The 16,160-nt window shown below is 43.2% G+C and overlaps 1 protein-coding gene and 1 long non-coding RNA gene across 11 annotated transcripts in view; one reads left to right on the top strand and one right to left on the bottom strand.

The window, feature by feature from the left end:
* The window catches only part of LARS2 (leucyl-tRNA synthetase 2, mitochondrial), a 167,995-nt gene that overhangs the window by 107,136 nt on the left and 44,699 nt on the right, over positions 1-16,160 (top strand). For 7 of the 10 annotated variants that reach the window (XM_055280185.2, XM_063610888.1, XM_055280188.2 and 4 more), the window contains 3 exons: positions 1,334-1,617; positions 6,723-6,821; positions 11,244-11,381. In XM_055280185.2, the coding sequence (XP_055136160.2) occupies positions 1,334-1,617; positions 6,723-6,821; positions 11,244-11,381 (521 nt within the window). The remainder of the gene's footprint in view (positions 1-1,333; positions 1,618-6,722; positions 6,822-11,243; positions 11,382-16,160) is intronic. The other 3 variants (XM_063610909.1, XM_063610900.1, XM_063610906.1) reach the window with 1 other exon arrangement.
* LOC129483198 (uncharacterized) overlaps positions 1-16,160 on the bottom strand; it is a 31,071-nt gene that overhangs the window by 10,880 nt on the left and 4,031 nt on the right. Inside the window, exon 3 of the long non-coding RNA XR_008657985.2 lies at positions 5,695-5,942. This is a non-coding gene — a long non-coding RNA (uncharacterized lncRNA). The remainder of the gene's footprint in view (positions 1-5,694; positions 5,943-16,160) is intronic.

Below are 16,160 nucleotides of genomic sequence, written 5' to 3'. Positions count from 1 at the left end.
GCAGGTTCCCTGGAGGTGGAGCAGAGCGAAGTCACAGTGTCTGTAAGGAGCCCCAGTTAACCCTCTACAGGGCAAGAAAGGGGACACTTGTGGCCAAAATTAGGCTTCTGAAGTGCCTAGTGAAGCATCCACTCTTTAGTGCAGTACTCTGAGCCTGAATTATGCTTCCTGGCTTCTTTCACACAGCTTCAGATGGTCTGTTGAAGCCTCTCCTGGCTCTAGGCTGAATATCTAGAGTAAAAGAATTATTTCATTAAGTAGAAGGAGAATGGCTAGGGAAAAGCTGCGTTCATCTATGAGCTTCTGGAATGGAAAGACAGTGATGTTAGGAGAAGACTGACTTTCAGGAGAGTTTTTTATGATTTGCATCACGACTGTGATAATGGGAATGCAGAAAGACACTTCAGACCATTCATAAAAAGGGCTGCTATTGATAAACATAGGTGTATTTTCTTATTCTTTATGCCTCTTGACTGTAAGCTCCTTGAGGACATGGGAAGATCGTATTTATCTTTGTGCCCCCAATGGCTAGCACAAGCCCAGCACATATAGACGCCCAGTGGGTCTTCATTGAGCAAATTCGAGGGTACCCACAATCCAGGTTGTTACCAAGCCACACTGGCTCAATTCATATAATTAGTTTGGCTCTCTGAAAAGCACCAAGTGAAAAGATAATTTCTCTTTTGCACTGTTAGTGGTCTGTCCTGCTGTCTATAAAATGGGAGCATTTAAATATAAAAAGAGTGGTCTGGTTCTTCAAGCTGAAGCCTCAGAATGTTCCTCTGCTTGCCTGAATTCCTTCTGCTTTAGGATAATATTGAATTTTTCTTTTCTGAATAGTTTCCCCCCAACAGGGGAGTAGTCATTAAAACTCCATATCATGCAGTTCTGTACTGGCAGCTAAAAGCTGATATTTGATGATCTCTGTAGGTGTCACAGGGCTCCGGTGATAAAGAAAGCCACAGAACCAGGGCCAACTTAGACACATTAGACACAGTAGACACAGTGCCTAGGGCCCACAATACTTTTAGAAGCCTCTGCAAAAGTTTTAATTTCTTTTAAAATCAGAAGAAAAAAATGAACTTTTAGGGTCAAAAGTTATATTTGTCTTTATATTGATGCAGTTGTAAAACATAATTTTTAATATTATCTGAAGGAGCAAGGAGCCTACAAAGGCAGAAGCACCTGGGGCTCATGAAAGCCATGATACAGCTCTGCACAGAACTGGTCCCTTGGGAGAGCCACACATAAACATGGCAGGACTGGTGGCAGCATCGGGGTGGTGACTCGTGCCATGCAGAGAGGAGTGAGCCTTCTTTTCTCTCCCTGTCAGTTCACAGGTATGACCCGGCAGGATGCTTTTCTAGCCCTGACTCAGAAAGCCCGGGGGAAGAGAGTGGGTGGAGACGTGACAAGTGACAAACTGAAAGACTGGCTGATTTCGCGGCAGCGGTACTGGGGCACACCAATCCCCATTGTCCACTGCCCAGTCTGTGGCCCCACACCTGTGCCCCTGGAGGACTTGCCTGTGACCCTGCCCAACATTGCGTCTTTCACTGGCAAGGGAGGCTCCCCACTGGCGATGGCTTCAGAGTGGGTGAACTGTTCCTGCCCAAGGTAAGGAGACACATCTCTGCAGCGGTGACTGTGCCTATGGCCCCATACCTGCTAGGGCTTCAGACAGCCTCCTCCCTCCTGGTGCTAACTCTTCTCCCTTTTTCCCTGACTTCCACGAGGTTGGAAAGAACACTGTAGGTCTTTGGGGCCCTTTAAGAGAAGGGTCTGGAATCTGTGGCCCTGCCTCTGCAATGGGCATACTCCCTTCTCTGAGCTGTTGGAAGCAGCAGTGTCAGTTCAGATCTATCCCAGAAACATCTGATCCAAGTGATGGAAAAGCTCTAAATTTTCCTTACAGCTTTGTAAAAAACCACTTTCCTCCATTTTGATATTCCAAAGAGCCACGTGGAGGGGGGAGAAAATGTTCTCTTCTCCGCCTTGCAGTTTTCCAATATAGTGACTGTAACAACAGTGGAGATTTTATCACGAGTAGCAGAGTAGTAGCTAAGAGAGCAAGTGTGCTCAGGGGCTGCATTCTTTAATACGCTGAAGCACCATGGTTCCTTTCTCCTCATTTTGGAAGTGGAATTATGTTTTTCTGTCTATTCACTGGCATGTCTCAAGTGTGATTTTTAATGATGCTGTCCATATCAGCTAATTAAACAAATAGCGGATACCAAGTTCCAGTATTTTCCTTCTTCTGCGGAGAAGCCATTTTTCTCTGCCTTATATATCATGATGAGGATATTTTAAAATAATTTTGTATTCTGCCAGTATAGAGCTGAGTTACTAGGTTGACAATTAGGTAACCACGTAGTGTAATTGGAAGTCTTGAGCTGGGAGTCAGATCAGTGATGGATTCAAGTCCTGGCTCAGCCTTCTAACTAACTGTCTAGCCTTGGGAAAGTCATTTACCTTCTCTGAGCGTGAAATCCCTCATCAGGAACAAAAATAACCCCATTGAAGGGCTTTTTGGAAGACTAGAATTAACACATGTAATCCTGCACAGTGATACCTTCTAGGCCTTCAATAAATAGAAACCTTACGGCCATCCAGCCAGGGACTTGCCAGCCATCCTCCCAGGTCCTCACTGAGGCAGTTTGGAAGTTCAAGGTGAAACTTGGAGGGAGGTATATAGGAAGGCCCAGACCATTTTAGGGTAGAAATGCTGGCTCCAGGAGGAAAATAGCACACCCTGTTTGTTGATAAGCGCTGACAAAGGGCTTCCCTACCAGAGATGTTGGTGGCCTACATACAGCACAGCAGTTGTAGCCTTATTGATGAGGATAAGGTTTCCTGCTTGGCTGCAGAATTACTGGAGGGCAGAACCTAGGCCTTGGTGTTGGGCAAGGCTCCCTGGATGATGTTTTTGTTTGTTTGTTTGTTTGTTTGTTTGTTTTTTTTTTTTTTTTTGAGACGGAGTCTCGCTCTGTTGCCCAGGCTGGAGTGCAGTGGCACAATCTCGGCTCACTGCAAGCTCCGCCTCCTGGGTTCACGCCATTCTCCTGCCTCAGCCTCTCCGAGTAGCTGGGACTACAGGCGCCCGCCACCACGCCCGGCTAATTTTTTTTGTATTTTTAGTAGAGACGGGGTTTCACCGTGGTCTCGATCTCCTGACCTCGTGATCCGCCCGCCTCGGCCTCCCAAAGTGCTGGGATTACAAGCGTGAGCCACCGCGCCCGGCCTGTTTGTTTGTTTTTTGAGATGGAGTCTTGCTCTGTTGCCCAGGCTGGAGTGCAGTGGCGCAATCTCGGCTCACTGCCAGTTCCACCTCCTGGGTTTACGCCATTCTCCTGCCTCAGCCTCCCGAGTAGCTGGGACTACAGGTGCCTGCCACCAAGCCTGGCTAATTTTTTATATTTTTAGTAGAGACGGGGTTTCACCGTGTTAGCCAGGATGATCTCCATCTCCTGACCTCGTGATCCGCCCGCCTCGGCCTCCCAAAGTGCTGGGATTACAGGCGTGTGCCACCGTGCCCGGCCCCTGGATCATCTTAATGAGCATCCAAGGCTGAGAGCTACTGAGCCAGTGTGGCCGAGCAAGGCAGCCCAGTGGTACAGACTACAGGCACCAGAGCCCACCAGATGTGGATTCCTTACCCTTGAACTACAAGACCTTGGACAGGTTTCTTAACCTCTCTGAATCCTAGTTACTCATCTGAAAAATGGGGATATGAGCAGTATCGGTCTCATAATCGCCAGGGCTACTGGGGATTAAATGAGATAATACTTTTGAGGTACTTGGATCAGTTCCTACTACCCTGTATTATTATCATTACTATTGGAGCTAATCCTGATAACATTATCACCACTGTCTATCACTTCTATCCCTCCTGCTTGCCACGTAGCTTCTTCCTTATCATCTAGTTTTTAGTATCAGCAATAAAACATGTTAGTTGCTTTCAAGTCCAACAAGACCATTAAAAAGGAAATCAGCATGGCAAATGTTAGCCAGCTGTTATTCCTTTTATAAATTGAGCCCTGCATTTTCTCCCTCACTTGGACCTCGCTTGCACAAGGTAAGTGAGGAAGAAAAAGTAATCTTTATTTTCTAATTATTTCCCAAAATAGTATCTGTGTTCTGGTTGATTGCTCTCCAAATAAAAAGACCTGGCTTTAATTTAGAGGCGCACTGTTGAGATCAGCTTCTTTTTTTTTTTTTTTTTTTTTTTTTTTTGAGGCGGAGTCTCGCTCTGCCGCCCAGGCTGGAGTGCAGTGGCGCAATCTCGGCTCACTGCAAGCTCCGCCTCCCGGGTTCACGCCATTCTCCTGCCTCAGCCTCTCCGAGTAGCTGGGACTACAGGCGCCCGCCACCACGCCCGGCTGATTTTTTTATATTTTTAGTAGAGACAGGGTTTCACCGTGGTCTCGATCTCCTGACCTCGTGATCCGCCCGCCTCGGCCTCCCAAAGTGCTGGGATTACAAGCGTGAGCCACCGTGCCCGGCCGAGATCAGCTTCTTAGAGCAGCCCTGGGTGGTACGAAGCTGGATTCCCTGAGGGCTGTCTCTGAAAATCTTCTACTCTTAGAGATCACCACTGTTCTCATTGGGAGGTCCCCTGATTAAAATGCAGGGAGTCCCAAAACCCTGCCAGATCTAGGGCGCCCGTGCTCTCTGCTCAGCCACTGCATTTAACCAGCTGACGAGGGAGCTGGAGGACTATGTGGGGGACTGGCCATTTCCTTGGGTAATATTTGTAAAGCTGGTATGAACTACTTCACAAATGGAAGATAGAAATACAACCCTTCTTTTATTCTTAAATTAAAAATACACTCAAGCCCATACATGCTAAATTAGCAGAAGATTTATCAGTTCCTCTTGGGATTCCTCATCCCTTCTCCCCAGATTCTCCAATAACCCCCAAAGACTTACACTGCCCAAAGTGTGATATTTGGAGGGGCGATGGGCTTCACATCCATGCCTTAGAAGGGAGAGCCTGCTATGGCTACCCACTGCCACAGAAGGCCCTGTTGATAGCTGGTCCTACCCATCAGACAGAAGGTGCTGATTCTCTGCTGATCCAGGCCTTGAGGAATCTCCAAGGCAGCTAATCCCCATCCTGTGCTAGGCTTGACTAAGGGCACCTTCTTTTGAGTTCCTAGGTAGTGTGGCTTTTGGCACCTGGTTCTTTCAGTCCCACAGGCCCACAACTCTAGGAATGTTCTTAAGAATGAGTGTAGCAGCTGGGCATGATAGCTCATGCCTGTAATCCCAGCACTTTGGGAGGCTGAGGCAGGCAGATCACTTGAGGTCAAGAGTTCGAGACCAGCCTGGCCAACATGGTGAAACCCTATCTCTACTAAAAATACAAAAATTAGCCGGGCGTGGTGGCATGCGCCTATAATCCCAGTTACTCAGGAGGCTGAGGCAGGAGAATTGCTTTAGCCCAGGAGGCAGAGGTTGCAGTGAGCTGAGATCGAGCCACTGCACTCCAGCCCAGGTGACAGAGCCAGACTCCGTCTCAAAATAAAAAGAATGAGTGTAACACTTGGGCCCTTGTGAGACCTTGGTCCTGCTGGACATGTCTGTCCCTAGGACAGGGATTCCTTTTTCTTTGCGACCCTTCACATATCAAGGATCTCACTTTATTCTGTCTTGAACACCAGGGCTTTCTTCACTCTTCCATAAGGAACCTACCTTCAGGCAGTGGTCTGGTGGTAGATATGTAATTAGCTCTGGAGGGGGGTCCTGATTTCTTGCATTTGCCAATTTCCATGGTGTACATACTCCCATCAGGGCCAGTTTCAAGCTACCAACTTGCCATCTTTTGTCACAGTGTTGTGAAGAGATGCCCCAATTGATTCTTACAGGCTGGCATGTGCTGGAGCCTTTGGGGCCTCCATGGTGGTTTGTCTTCCTCGAGTCATCCTGGTAGATTTCTGCACCTGTCACCCCAGAACAGAAGTAGAAGAAAAATCCAAGTTGATTTTCCACACATCTCCCTATATTTGGTTCTCATTTCTCTTCATGCGTTGATTGGCTTCATAAGCATCATAAAGTAGGCATTGGCAAAGGCAATCTTGACATGCCTGGAACAGAAGTTAAGGCACAAAAGAGATACCTAATCCTGTCTTGTCCTTTTGGGTGGTGAGGCTTTCTACCAGGTTAAATTCAGAGAAGTGGAAAATAAGGCTTTTAATTGTTGAAAATTGAAACTTTTATTTGTAAATTTCTTTAAAACATCACGTATTATACAATGTAAAAAGAGAGCTTTCCCTGAATTGTCTTTTCATGTGTGGCTTTATTCTTTTTTTTTTTTTTTTTTTTTTGAGACAGAGTCTTGCTGTGTCACCAGGGTAGAGTGCAGTGGCACGATCTTGGCTCACTGCAACCTCCACCTCCCGGGTTCAAGCAATTCTCCTATCTCAGCCTCCCGAGTAGCTGGAACTACAGGCACATGCCACTACGCCCAGCTAATTTTTCGTACTTTTAGTAGAGATGGGGTTTCACCATGTTGGCCAGTATGGACTCGATCTTTTGACCTCGTGATCCGCCCACCTCAGACTCCCAAAGTGCTGGGATTACAAGCGTGAGCCACCACGCCCAGCCTGTGGCTTTATTCTTATGACATTTTAAATTCATACTTATAGCTCTCTCAAAAGCTGATGGAAAACTGCATTAAAATTTAAAAAGAAACCAATTGATGAATTTCATTTCTTTCTTAGGTGCAAGGGAGCAGCCAAGAGAGAGACAGACACGATGGATACTTTTGTTGATTCTGCTTGGTACTACTTCAGATACACTGACCCTCACAATCCGCACAGGTAAAACGTCCCTGCTGATGTCCTTGAGCATGTGTCAGTGTGGATCCTCCTAGAAGTAAAGACCGAGATGGAATTAGACATGCAAGAGATTTCTTGGGGGAAAGGCCTGTGCGGATTAAAGGGGAGAAGAGGAGCAGTGGGCAGAGAGTGCTCTTAGACCACGATGGAGCTATGACAGGTGTGAAAGGAGAAGGGAAAAGAAGGAGGATCAGGTAGAGGAGCCTCAGCCCACAGCACAACTCTGAGAAAGCCTCGACCTGGCCAGTGGGAAGCCCCAAGCAAAGCTTGTCCATTAGAGTCTTCAGTCAGGCTAAAATGGCTCTGCTCCAGCCCCTCCCTCTACTCTCCTGGGAGCAGCCTGGGAGAGCAACATGGGCTGGCAGGAACACACCAGAGTGGGTCCACAGATGCAGCAGCTGGAAGCTGTCAGTCAACTGTGCACCTCGGAACAGGCTCTCTTAAAGGGAGAGTGCTACATCATTAAGTTATATTATTCACAGCCAAGTAAATCACAAGTACAACACAAATACAAAACAGAAAAAGGAAGGAAATGCTACTGTGATACCCTCCTTGCAGTGAACTACATTTGTATGATTGTAAAGATGTAATGTTATTTATTTAACTGAAAAGAATGATGTAACTCTACAGAGAAGGTAGCAGGTAGGGAGGGTGAGACAGCTAAGAAGCCTCACCTCTTACCACATAGTAGATCATTTCCTAAATTGATAAATCAATGAAGAGTATAAACATGTTTTGTTTTTTGGTTTTTGTTTTTTTCAATAATTGCCGGGAGAAACAACCAAAAGAATTAAAAGTGGCTAAGAGACAGGCTTGAGGCAAGGAAAAAATTGGGGCTGGAGACCACTGTTTTTCATTTTAACTTTCAGTACCATTTGATTTTTAAGCTGTATTCATGTGTTTCTTTGAACCCCGCCCCCCCCACCCAAAAAAAAAAAAAAAAAGAAGCAAATTAAGGAAAAGAGAGCAGTAGGTAGCCTTGTAAGGAGAGAGAATGAGAGCTGAAAGAAACTCTTCCAGAGCCCAGGAAAAACACAGCATTGTGCTTAAAAGGGCCTTGCCTAATTGCTCTTGTCCATGGCAGAAAATTCTGGAACCCTCTTACCTACATATAAAATATGCCTCCCTATTCTTCGTGGTTCTAAAATAATATCTTTCTAGTGAGACAGATACTCCTGCCCTCACCCTGCCAGAATTTCGACCTGCAGTGTTATGATTCTGTAATTTGAGTTCATATCAGATATGAGGGGGATCCTTGTCGGGCGTGGTGGCTCCGCCTGTAATCCCAGCACTTTGGGAGGCCGAGGTAGGCGGATCACCTGAGGTCAGGAGTTGGAGACCAGCCTGACTAACATGGCAAAACCCCACCTCTACCAAAAATACAAAAATTAGCTGGGCATGGTGGCACGCACCTGTAATCCCAGCTACTCGAGAGTCTGAGACAGGAGAATCACTTGAACCCGGGAGGCAGAGGTTGCAGTGAGCTGAGATTGCACCACTGCACTCCAGCCTGGGCAACAGAGTGAGACTTCCTTTCAAAAAAAAAAAAGAAAAAGGAAAAAATGAGGGGGATCCTGAGTGAAAGATACCCTGCAAAGGCAGGAAGGGTGCAAGGTGACGACTGTGGCTGGGAACCACCAGCATGGCCTTCTCTGGCCCACAGAGGGGCTCCCCTTCAGGGCCTTCCCTCTATAAGGGGCCATTGGTGCATTTCATGTAGTGACAATTGGCTTAGAATGCAAGTGAGGTCAGGCTTTTTCCTTTCTCAGAGTGATTCAAAGGAAAGCCTTCACACAGATGAGGGAGACTCCAAGTTACCGTGGCGAGAGAGACATCCTGAGACCGTCACAGCCCCCAGTTTGTGAACAGCAGTGAGCACTTCGTTTCCCTCATGACACGCTGTGGTTAGCTTCAGCCCCGGCGCGAGTTCCTCCTGGGGTGGTTTCCTGAGTGGATCATAAATCTGAGCTGTAGCTACTTTCAACATTTCACTCCTTAATCTATCCCAAACTTGTTTTCCGGCCAAATACCATCCTTCACTTCCCTTTCTTTTCTGTTGCCCGGATTGGCAGTTGAATTTCTTTAGGGAACTATTTTTCACAAAGAAAAAAAGTGTTTTTTAAAAATTTTATCAGAATTCTGGTACAGTGACTGGAGAACACCAAACTATATTAAAATGCAAACATGTGGTGGTAGCCAGGCCCTTTTTTCTAGCCTCAGAGCTGAAGCCAGCCAAGTCCATCCTGGGGAAAAAGGTGGCTTGAGGTGTCAGGGAACCAATTCACAAATATTCGAAGTCCTCCAAATGCAAAGGTTTGCTTGATTGGCTGACCTCAAGGGATGGCACTACCTTGGCAACACAGAGGTCTGTTGCCAGCCAGTGCTGCCCCTCCCACTGAGGGTCCCAGCCAGAAAATGGAAATGGCATTTCCTTTCCTCTCCAGTGTCCATTAGGACCCGAGAGTATGAGAGAGCCTTTCTATTAGTATCTGTTGGCCAAAAAGTATCTGTTAGGTGAGAGTTATTGGGCTATTTTATGACAATTCACCTTAAATATGCTGCATCGCATTCAGTAAGCAATATACAGGCTCTTGCTGACTATATTTTCAGACTACTTTAAAAAATAAAATCAAATTTCTATTTTAAAATAAACATTTACAGCTGGGGCACAGTGGCTCACACGTGTAATCCAATAACTTTGGGAGGCTGAGGCAGGAAGATCACTTGAGGCCAGGAGTTCGAGACCAGCTGGGCTGAACATAGCAAGACCTCGTCTCCACAAAAAATGTTTTAAAAAAATTAACTGATGGCCAGGTGCAATGGCTCACACCTGTAGTCCCAGCACTTTGGGAGGCCGAGTTGGGCAGATCACCTGAGGTCAGAAGTTCAAGACCAGCCTGGCCAGCAAGGCAAAACCCCATCTCTACTAAAAATATAAAAATTAGCCAAGTGTGGTGGTAGGCACCTGTAATCCCAGCTACTCAGGAGGCTGAGGCACAAGAATAGCTTGAACCCTGGAGGCGGAGGTTGCAGTGAGCCGAGATCACGCCCCTGCAACCCAGCCTGGGTGACAGAGTGAGACTCCGTCTCAAAAAGAAAATAAAAAAAAGGAAAAGAAAAAATTAGCTGGGCATAGTGGTGTGTGTCTGTAGTCCTAGATACTTGGGAGGTTGAGGCTGGAAGATCACTTGAGCCCAGGAATTGGAGGCTGCAGTGAACTATGATTGTGTGACTGTGCTCCAGCATGGGTGACCGAGTAAGACCCTGTCTTTTTTTTTTTTTTTTTTTTGAGACGGAGTCTCGCTCTGTCGCCCAGGCTGGAGTGCAGTGGCGCAATCTCGGCTCACTGCTAGCTCCGCCTCCCGGGTTCACGCCATTCTCCTGCCTCAGCCTCTCCAAGTAGCTGGGACTACAGGCGCCTGCCACCACGCCCGGCTAATTTTTTTTTTGTATTTTTGGTAGAGACGGGGTTTCACCGTGGTCTTGATCTCCTGACCTTGTGATCCGCCCGCCTCGGCCTCCCAAAGTGCTGGGATTACAAGCGTGAGCCACTGCCCCCGGCCGACCCTGTCTTTAATAAAGAAAAAAAATGTTTTTTAATGTGAAAATAAATTAATAAATAAAATAAACATTTAGTATCTGCATGTTAATCTTTATTGTAAATACCACATTGCCCTCTATTGGTAGGAACTCCGACATCTCAATTGTGTAATCATAATAATAAAAATTAAAGTGAATCTAGATATTCAAGGTGCATTGTAGCAAGATGCCTTTTTTTGCTGGTATGTTTTCCTCTTGTCCTCATTTTATATGCAAATTGCTTTTGTTGAAATATGTCAGTAATATCTTCTGTAACCATTTTTATAATTTCATAAATTAACACTTATCTGACTTTTTTTTATTATATAAACTTTTCTCATATATATATATATATATATATATATATATATATATATATATTTGTTTGTTTGTTTTGTTTTTGAGACAGTCTCACCCTGTTGCCCAGGCTGGAGTGTAATGGCACGATCTTGGTCCACTGCAACCTCCACCTCCCAGGTTCAAGTGATTCTCCTGCCTCAGCCTCCTGAGTAGTTGGGATTACAGGTGCCCACCACTACACCTGGCTAATTTTTGTATTTTTAGTAGAGATGGGGTTTCACCATGTTGGGCAGGCTGGTCTCGAACTCCTGACCTCAGGTGAGCCACCTGCCTCGGCCTCCCAAAGTGCTGGGATGACAGGCATGAGCCACCGCGCCCGGCCTTCTCTTATATTTTAAAAAGAAAATCATTGCTATTCCCTGATACAGTTCATTTCAGGGCATATGCATATTATAATAGGCCTGTTTAATTTACACAATTGTGGCAAAGCAGGTTTTTAAAAATGCCCCTATCTCTTTCTTACAGCCCTTTTAACACAGCAGTGGCTGATTACTGGATGCCTGTGGATTTGTACATTGGAGGGAAAGAACATGCCGTCATGCACTTGTTCTATGCAAGATTCTTTAGTCATTTTTGCCATGACCAAAAAATGGTTAAACATAGGTAAGCACTTATACTGCTTTGCAAAATAATTCAGTTCCATGAATAGCAACTTTAAGCAGGTGTCAGTTCTTCTGAAGCAAGGTAAATGCATGTAGTAGAATACTAGTTTTTTAGTATGCTTTAGAGGTTATTGTCAACCTTAACCATTTGAGGTCCATTTATATTGCTTAATCAGTTCTGGCATGTGATGTTGCATGCTTACATAGAACCTAGCCTTCAGTGCTTCTCTGTTTACTGACTTAAGTAATTAAGAATTGTACCTGTGAGGCAGAGAGGAGTGGCCCATAATGTTTTATAGCATCTCATGTGAGGTCATGCTTATCACCCAGTCTTTCTGTGTCAGCTCTGTTCCTAAGCTTGGCTGAATCCCACCTTGATGCATCCCTCTAAAAAAGTATAGAGTGGATTTGAAATAGAGAACCACATTGTAAAAACATCAGTAAATTCTTTTCCTGTTGGCCTATTGTAACCCTTTCCTCATAATGTTTAGAAAAATGTGTGTACTTTTTCCCATGAAACGTATCATATATAAAAATTACATATTTAATGTATTTAAAGAATTGTACAACACATTAAATATGTAATTTTTATATATGAACATACATGCCCCACTCCTCAGTTTAAGAAACAGAGTATTACAGGTACCTTAGAATCCCCAAGGTGCCCCCTCCGATTGTGTATCGCTCTTCTACGCCCACCACCTCACCCCTAGCTAATACCGATCCCAGATTTTTAATTCCTCACCTTCTTGCTTTTCTTTATAAATGTATCATTTCTGCATGTATTTTTAAACTATATATTGTCTGGTTTTCCTGTGTTTGAACTTTACATAGGTAGAATTATATTTCAGGTATTCTGTCTGGCTTTCCTCACTCAACAGTTTTTTGAGATTCAGCAGTGCTGACGGATGAAGTTATAGTTCATTCCTATTTCACTGCTGCATGATATTCCATTATATGGAATGAAACTTCCAAAATAGAACTCAGTTTATGTATCATACCACCATTAATGGTGGTTGGACTGTTTTGTGCAATTATGAACAAAACTGCTATGAACCTTCTTGCACATGGTTCCTGACATATGCGTCACCATTTATTTAAAATGTGTACCTAAGAGTAGAATTGCTCGATTGTAGGATACGCACATGTTCAACTGTCTTGAGAAACACCAAACTGTTTTCCATAGTGGTTACCTAAGCCTATACTCCCACTAGTAGAAATGAGGGTTCCAATCACTCTACATCGTCATCAACATTTTGTACTATCCAACTTTTAAATTTCACCAAACCAGTGGGTATATAATGGGTCACGTGAGTTAAATTTGAATTTCAAGACACGAATTATTTTTTTATTTTTTTATTTTTAATTTTTGCAGGTACATAGGTGTATATTTATGGGGTACATGAGATATTTTGGTACAGGCATGCAATGCATAGTAATCACATCATGGAAAGTTGGGTGTCCATCCCTTCAAGTATTTATCCTTTGTGTTACAAACAATCCAATTATACTCTTTTAGTTATTTTTAAATGTTTAAGTTATTGTTGACTACAATTGATTTCTTAACGAAGTTTATCATGTTTCATAGGTTTATGAATCTCTGTGATCAAATCCCTGTTTGTGTCCTATGCATTTATTTTTTCTAGATTGTTTCTCTTTTATTGCTTTGTAAGAGGTTCTTTAAATATTCTTGATACTAATCCTTTTTCAGCTATATGTATTGCAAGTAGTTTTTTCTAGTTCTTGGCTTGTCTGGTTTTTATGGCATCTTTTGATGAACAGAAACTCTTAATTTAATGTAGTAAAAATTAATAATCTTTCCTTTATGGCTATTGCTTTCGGTGTGTCAGTACTGTTAATGGAATAGCCCATCCTTTTCCCCACTGAGCTGTAGTGCCCTCTCCATCATAAATCAAGTTGTCATATATTACAGGGCTTATTGATAGGATCTTTATTCTGGGGCTACAGGTGCCCACCAGCACGCCCGGCTAATTTTTGTATTTTTAGTAGAGATGGGGTTTCACCGTGATGGTCAGGCTGATCTCAAACTCCTGACCTCAAGTGATCCGCCTGCCTCGGCCTCCTGAAGTGCTGGGATTACAGGTATAAGCCACTGCGCCCAGCCAATTTCTTTATAGCTATCTTCCAGTTTCTAATTGTCTCTCTGTCTCTATCTGCTGATTAACCCATTCTTTGAGTTTTTATTTTAATTATTCTTCATTTCTAGAAGTTCTAGATTTTTAAATTTTCCTTTATTGTTTTTATAGTATTTTTGTGCTATCTTTTAAGCCTTTATTTTCTAAAATAGATTAAACATGCTATTTTATATTATCTGATAATTCTTTATCTAATGTCATTATGGGTCTGTTTAGTCATTTGTTGTTTCTGCTGTTCTCACTCATGATGCCTAGTTCTTTGGGGGATGGGGTACAAGGGGTGTTTTAAGCTTATATTTCTTGAATCTTTTTTTTTTATAGGAACTCTTTGGAACCTCTCTGCTAGAGGTGATTTTGTGTTAGCTTCTCCCTGTTGCCTGGAGATGCTACCAATCCAAGATCACTTTAAACTGAATTTTCTGCTTGAGGTTTTTAGGACCATAGGTAATATGAATACAGTCCCAAACCCACATGAGGGTCAACTTCTGTCTACAGATTCTCAGGAGAAATACTTATCTTTCCTCCTACACATCACCATGGTCAAGATCGGCGAGTTTCCTTGTATATCTCTTCTAACTACAGGTTTATTTCTAGTTCATTGATGATTTCTGGTTCATTGACAATTCCTGCCTTGTTTGAGATCTTGTTCTAGACTCCCAAGGTTGCTTAGGCTTTAGGTTTTGCGTCCCGTCTTTTGTGTACCACGCCATGCACAAACATTTATGATCACAGGGGTTCTATAGATACGCCCGGGGTGGAAGCTGGCTTCAGGAACTGTGGTTTCCTAAGTTGGGTTTGTCTTTGTTTTGCCAGCTCAATGTATTGTATATTCCAACTGACTTTTTCACTTGTTTTTCATCAGGACAATAATTCAAGCTCTCTTGTCTGCTGTATTACCAGAAGCATAATTGCTGGATTTTTTTTTTCAGTTGTTGTTATGTTGTTTTTCTGTTTTGTTTGTTTACTACAACATCCTTTAGAATATTTTCTAATTACAGAGAAGAAAAGGGGGGAAATATCTGATTATTTCCCTATCCAGATAACCCATGTTGACAATTTAAAAAAAAGTAATACATGTCTAAACCATTTTGTAACTACACAGAAAGTGAACATTGTTGTCTCCCTCCCTGCACGCCACTCTTCAGCCCTTTCCTCGACCTTTAGGTTTCTTTTTATTTCTGCCAGGAAAATATTTTGCCTATACCCACATGTGTTTTTATTGATACACTCATTTTAAATGTTGCTTATATTGCATACATGTCCTTTGCTTCTTTGACTTAGTAATATAGCTTGGTGGTCTTTCCATATCAACACAAACAAATATCACATTCTTTTTAATGTAGGCATAGTATTCCCTCATATGGATATACCATAATTTATGTAAGTGGTCACCTAGTCTTCCAATTACTGTTTTTTTAAGTCCAGTGATCCTCTTTATTGATATGCTTAGCAAATAATTGGGAGCATATATGTAGGCTCAAGTCCTAACACTGGGGAATTCTGGGTCAAAAAATATGTGTCTTTAAAATTTTGATAGATAGAAAAATATTACTTTTAAAACTTTTGAAATGCAGACAGAAACCCATTTTCATTAAAATGAAGCACATTGAAAGCTCCTTCCCTTCACTTAACCCTCGGACCAGATGGCTGACTCTGCACATGCATGCATGGATTAAAAGAAGTCTACTGTACGGAAAACTAATTTAGGGTCTAAATTAAATGCTTAAAATAAATTTATTCTCATCAGTCCCAGAGACCTTCATGTATAAAAATAAACTGGTCTGCATCAGAAGGATACTAAAAACATTAACAGCATTACTCCTCATGTAAACAAATTTGTTAAAGTGTTTGTACTTTAGGTTCTAGAATTTACCAGTTCTGCTTTGCATTTCTTATGCCTGGAAACTAATTTACCTAACTAGATAAAGGTTGTCATTGATTATGGGAATTGTGTCCTGTTACCGTCATGGTCTCATGGATATTACACACTTTTAGTGTTTTTTTGTTTGTTTGTTTGTTTTTAAGAAATTGAGTTTAGGTTGGATGTGGTGACTCACACCTGTAATCCCAGCACTTTGGGAGGCCAAGGTGGGTGGATTGCTTGAGGTCAGGAGTTCGATACCAGCCTGGCCAACATGGTGAAACCCCATCTCTACTAAAAATACAAGAATTAGCTGAGCATGGTGGCATGCGCCTGTAGCCCCAGCTACTAGGGAGGCTGAGGCACGAGAATTGCTTGAACCTGGGAGCTGAAGGCCGCAGTGAGCCAAGATCATGCCCCTGCACTCCAGCTTGGGCGACAGAGCAAGACTCTGTCTAAAAATTAAAAAAAAAAAAAAAAGGAAAAGAAAAAGAAAATGAGTTTAATCCCTTGAAACAAACAGATAAAAGTTTATATTCATCAAAGGAAATGTTCTCCAGTGCATGCAGTTGCGCACACCTATGTTCTTAGCTACTCCAGAAGCTGAGATTGAGGCTGAGGCGGGAAGATTACTTGAGCCCAGGAGCTTGATTCCAGCCTGGGCAACATAGCAATATCCTGTTTCTAAAACAAAACAAAACAAAAAACAAAGGAAATATCCTCCATGGGCTAGGGAGAATTGATTAGAACTTAAGTTTAAAGA

The sequence above is a fragment of the Symphalangus syndactylus genome, chromosome 1 (assembly GCF_028878055.3).
Source record: "Symphalangus syndactylus isolate Jambi chromosome 1, NHGRI_mSymSyn1-v2.1_pri, whole genome shotgun sequence".
NCBI lineage: Eukaryota > Metazoa > Chordata > Mammalia > Primates > Hylobatidae > Symphalangus > Symphalangus syndactylus.
Note: the sequence above shows the minus strand (reverse complement) of the source record. Positions and strands in the feature narration are given on the sequence as shown.